Below are 4,948 nucleotides of genomic sequence, written 5' to 3' on the forward strand. Positions count from 1 at the left end.
ATGACTTCTTTCTTACTACAATCGATTCTAGCGTTATACATTGTTAGGAAATCCATTCCTAAAATGACGTCATTGTCCTTCATGTCAATAATGATCAGGTTAACATATAGTTCCCTGTCATTGATTATAATTGGTATAGTCTTATACCAATGAGTTGAGTAGAGCACTTCCCCGGAGGGCAGTGCTATACTAAAAATTGTATCCATCTTAACAGGTAATCCATTCAGTCTACCAACTAAATGCACTGATGCGAATGAGTGTGTAGCTCAAGAATTAACTAATACTGATGCAGGGATGTTATTGAAAAGGAGCTGACCTGAGATTACTATGGATGGACTTGCTTCCGCTTCTTCCCGAGTCAAGGCAAAGACTCTGGCGTTTGTTTTCTTTTCTTCTCCTCCTTTATACTGGTCGTTACGGTTGGAACATTCCCTTGCAAAGTGTCCCGACTTCCCGCATATGTAGCAAGTGTTAGTACCAACCCGACATTCACCAGGATGATATCTGTTACATTTGGGACATTGAGGAAATCCTGGCTTTTCTTGGGAATGCTCCTTTCCTCTCTTATTGTTGTTGTTGTTGTTGTTGAAACTCCACTGGTTAGGCCGCTTCTTGTCACTACTTTTCTGACTTGGACCACCTTTCATGAAATGGTTATTTTGCCGATTTCGGAAGTTCCTTGCGCCTTGTCTTCTGAATTCATCTTCTTTCTCCCGTTCTTGCATCAGTATTGCCCTTTCGATCTTCAAGGCTTTGTCAGCTACTTTGGAAAAAGAAGCTCCCTCCAAGTCTGCTACTTCGAGGTCTTTACGAATGTCAGGATGAATAGTGTTGACTGTGTTTTTAGCCAACGACGTGAGAACGTCAAAAACGATAAACCTTCAAGAGAATTTAAATGACATAGACAGTTTTATCAAGAAAAGTAAATAACACACAAGATTTTTATAGTGGTTCAGCCCCGATCAATCGATAATAGCCTAATCCACTTAGAGTTGTGATTATAGATCTGTACTCAAGATCAGATGGACTGAGCCAACTGAGTTTCTTCAGTACAGATTGCAAAAATACAAGAATCCTTTCAAATACCAGCACTTTCTCTCTCTAGAATACTCAGACCCAAATTTCCCAAAAGTCTAGAAAGAAGGAGAAGAACCCCTCTCTAATCCCATAAGCCCTCTATTTATAGGCTTAGGGTCATACATCTGATATCCCCTATAATCGGGATATTTTATTATATTTATTACATTTAAATTACAAAAAAAATTCAAAATGTAACAAAACCCCCCATTTGTGGGAAGAATGAGAGATTCCCGCGTATCTTGTTGAAGTTGAATATGGGAATCTTGACTTAGTCCTCCTCTAGCTAGTTGATCCACCTCACCTCCACTCTGGTCGATCATACACATGCTGGTCGGACATACACTTGCTGGTAGGACATGCACTTCTCTCCTCTAACATGACACTCTCCTCTAGCATGCCATTTCTTTATTTGGACAACCATGCACTGGTTGGACATATGCGTAAAGACCAAATTCTTGGTCTCTCCTCGGACTACATCCTTGGGGTCTCCTAGGACCACTCTCTTGGGGTCTCCTAGGATCACTCTCTTGGTTCTCCTCGGACCAAAGTCCCTTGGGCTCTCCTCAGACCACATCCTTGGGATCTCCTAGGATGCACTCTCCTTAGTTCTCCTAGGACGCACTCTCCTTAGCTCTCTTCGGGCCACACCCTTGGGATCTCCTAGGATGCACTCTCCTTAGCTCTCCTAGGACCACCCCCTTGGGGTCTCCTCGGACCACACCCTTGGGATCTCCTAGGATGCACTTAGCTTGGTTATGACATCTTTCAAGCAGTCCAAACTCTTCACCAGTCTACCGGGTCACTTTATCACAACTCTGAGGAGTCAATGTATTTATTGACTATTAATCTGTCTTTTACTGACCATGCACTGGCACTTGTCACCTTTATTGCCACGTCATTGATCTCCAATTTTTGGGGATAACAAATAGCATTTTTGAAATGCTTGATTTTTAATTCATCCGTACAGACCATGTGGGGGGCGTATCTTGAGAGTTCATTAAATTTTCGAATAAACTCTTCCATCAGCATCTTTTTCTGCCTCAGGTAAGTGAATTCTCTTGCTTTTTCATCTTTCAAGGCAGTTGTAAGGTATCTCTCTTCCAATAAGTTTCGAAAATGTTCCCAAGTCATTGTGTCTACTCCATGGATGGCCGCCATAGTATCCCACCAATAGCTAGCATCCTCCCTCAACAAGTATATTGCTAGCCGCACTTTGTCTTCTTGTGGAACTCGAGCTAGATCACAAAGTCTTTCCATCGTGCGAATCCAATTCTCTGTTACTTTCGAATCAATGTTTCCATAAAATTTCGGGGGGTGGAATTTCATAAAGGCCTTCGAAGAGTAATTGGCTGTTGCATTCCTGACTTCTATTGGAGGAGTTGGAGGTGGTGCGTGTTGTTGTGCTCCATTTGTTGGTGGGTGGTCTTCGCTATCGTGTGGTGATTCTTCATTACCCTGTGGTCGTCCTTCATTTCTTTGTTGCCTTATGAATTGTGCTAGTAAATCATCTAACCGTTGGTTTTTCTCCCTTTCTTCTTGAAATTTCAACATTAGCTCAGCAACATTTGGAATAGTTTGCTCTGCAGTAGGCTCTCCAGCTGCATGTCCTTCCATTCTTCATCTCTAAAAGGTCATGAGTTGGGATGATTACCATTAATAAAACTTTCTTGAAAGTAAATGACCATATCACTTATTTACACGTCAAGTAGCGTTAGATATAACTTTGCTAAGGGATTAAATTTAACGCTAATATATATATATATATTTATAAGGACTTACTTGATGAGTACCCCGCTTACCATCTGTGGATGCCAAAAATCCACCAAGAAAAAAATCCCCAGTAAATGGTTAAAATACAAGGCTATAGGCCACTTAGTCACATTATCAGGCTCAGACCTGTAAGTCTTGTGAAACCAGGAGATTATCCCAAGGGAAGCATCACCTTATGGGCTATGAAGTATGGCCTTGCTAGGCTAAGAGGCCAAGCTACACGTCACAAGGGGGCAGGCGCATCAAGGGCCTCGCGCCATGCACCCCCGACCACGCACAAGGGCCTCGCTATGCGAGGCTGCCCTTCCCCCGCATGCGCCTACCAAGGCCACAAGGGTCTCACTATGCGAGGCTGCCCTTCCCCCGCATGCGCCTGCCAAGGCCACAAGGGTCTCACTATGCGAGGCTGCCCTTCCCCCGCATGCGCCTGCCAAGGCCACAAGGGTCTCACTATGCGAGGCTGTCCTTCCCCCGCATGTGCCTGCCAAGGCCACAAGGGTCTCACTATGCGAGGCTGCCCTTCCCCCGCATGCGCCTGCCAAGGCCACAAAGGTCTCACTATGCGAGGCTGCCCTTCCCCCGCATGCGCCTGCCAAGGCAACAAGGGTCTCACTATGCGAGGCTGCCCTCACCCGCGCGCCTCGTGACCCAGATGCGCGCCAATGCCTCGCACAGCAAGACACACCTCACCGCGCTCGTGTGCGTCTCGCGAGGTATGACCACGCCAAGGAGCCTCGTGCCACCACCATCTTGTGGTCCTCATGCAACCCCATCACGCCTTGTGAGACCCATGCCCGAGCCTCGTGAATGCCCGGGTCACACATGGGTACTCACTTAGGCACCAAGGGTCTTGCCTTGTGAGACCCATCCCCATGCCTCGTGAATGCCCAAGTCATGCCTGGATACTCGATTAGGCACCAAGGGTCTTGCCTTGTGAGACCCATCCCCAAGCCTCGTACATGCCTATTTCCAGGCCTCCTACCTGGAGGTAAGGACGGGATAAAAGAAGTATGGATCGACACTTACTAAAATATAAAGAAACCTAGAGAAGATATTTAGGTAAAGGGGACCACTAGGGATGAGATAAATGTACAAGCACGGGATGTACAACCCTGAAAAAGGGCAAAGGCATGACTCTGACATCTGTGTCCTACAAGTAGTGGAGGTACGGATTTGTACAGAGAGTGGAAGCACTACATGCATACCTCTGACTATGTACCAGGCCGACACCATAACCTTCAGCTCCACCACGACCTGTGCCACTACCCTGAAAATGTACCTATGTACAATCTTGTCCCCTGGGACCACAATGTATGGGGAGCCATTAGAGCTCCATTATAAATAGATCATCACCCCTCTAGAAAAGGGGTTGGAAAATTGATTGTATGCTAAGGTTGTTAAGTAATATACAATTTCGACTCCATTGCAGTTCTACATATTTACTCTTTCAAGTTTTCTCCATCTTCTTCTGAGATACCTTTGGCAATATAGTCTTAGTTTTCTAACCTTATATCGTTGATGAGATTTCACCGTCAACACCATCATGCTTGTACATATGAGATTGTCTTCAAAACCGATCCGCTCTGATACCACTCTGTTATGACCTCATTTCTTAACATACATATATATTGTATAAAAAATAATTTTAACCTGAATACGACAATACTGAAATTCTGAATTTACAAAAACTTTATTAAACAATATGTACGCCCTGATTTTCCCACGAGTTGATTAGCGAGCTGAGCTGCGGCCTAATCATGGTTATCTCGTGGACATCCCCAAAACCGGAGCTGCCATCATAAGATCGTACCTCCTTAGCTCGAGGTAACCCTAGGGTTCACCAAGATCGCCTGAGAACTGAGTCCGGACTCTGAAGGCCGAAGGTCGAGTTAAGTATCCAGCTCGTGGTACGAGCTAGAGTTGGAGGCTATGACCTTTTGTAAAGTCAACACACACAAGGTAAACGTGCATATATCAGACATCACGTGTCTGATATGCCCCTGACTTCTCGGACACGCAGCAGGAACGTGCGTATTCAGACACCTACGACTGGGTTGGGCCGTGCAACCCATTATCTCCTTACCTATTGATTTGACCA

At 45.2% G+C, this 4,948-nt stretch overlaps 1 protein-coding gene across 1 annotated transcript; it reads right to left on the bottom strand.

Annotated features, from left to right (window-relative positions):
* Positions 1 to 266: 266 nt before the first annotated feature.
* LOC133779373 (uncharacterized) lies at positions 267 to 2,694 on the bottom strand. Its single transcript, XM_062219344.1, has 2 exons — positions 2,046 to 2,694; positions 267 to 835 (listed from the first exon to the last, which is right to left on the bottom strand). The coding sequence occupies exons 1-2, from the start codon at positions 2,692 to 2,694 to the stop codon at positions 267 to 269; spliced, it is 1,218 nt and encodes a 405-aa protein (XP_062075328.1).
* Between the last annotated feature and the right edge of the window lie 2,254 nt (positions 2,695 to 4,948).

The sequence above is a fragment of the Humulus lupulus genome, chromosome 5 (genome assembly GCF_963169125.1).
Source record: "Humulus lupulus chromosome 5, drHumLupu1.1, whole genome shotgun sequence".
Lineage (NCBI taxonomy): Eukaryota > Viridiplantae > Streptophyta > Magnoliopsida > Rosales > Cannabaceae > Humulus > Humulus lupulus.

What these genes read in the sequence shown, in the direction of transcription:
- LOC133779373 (XM_062219344.1), bottom strand. Translation starts at nt 2,694, where the DNA reads ATGGAAGGACATGCAGCTGGAGAGCCTACTGCAGAGCAAACTATTCCA. An exon ending in ATACGCCCCCCACATGGTCT is followed by an intron (nt 836 to 2,045) that starts GTACGGATGAAT and finishes CTAAAAACACAG; the next exon opens with TCAACACTATTCATCCTGAC.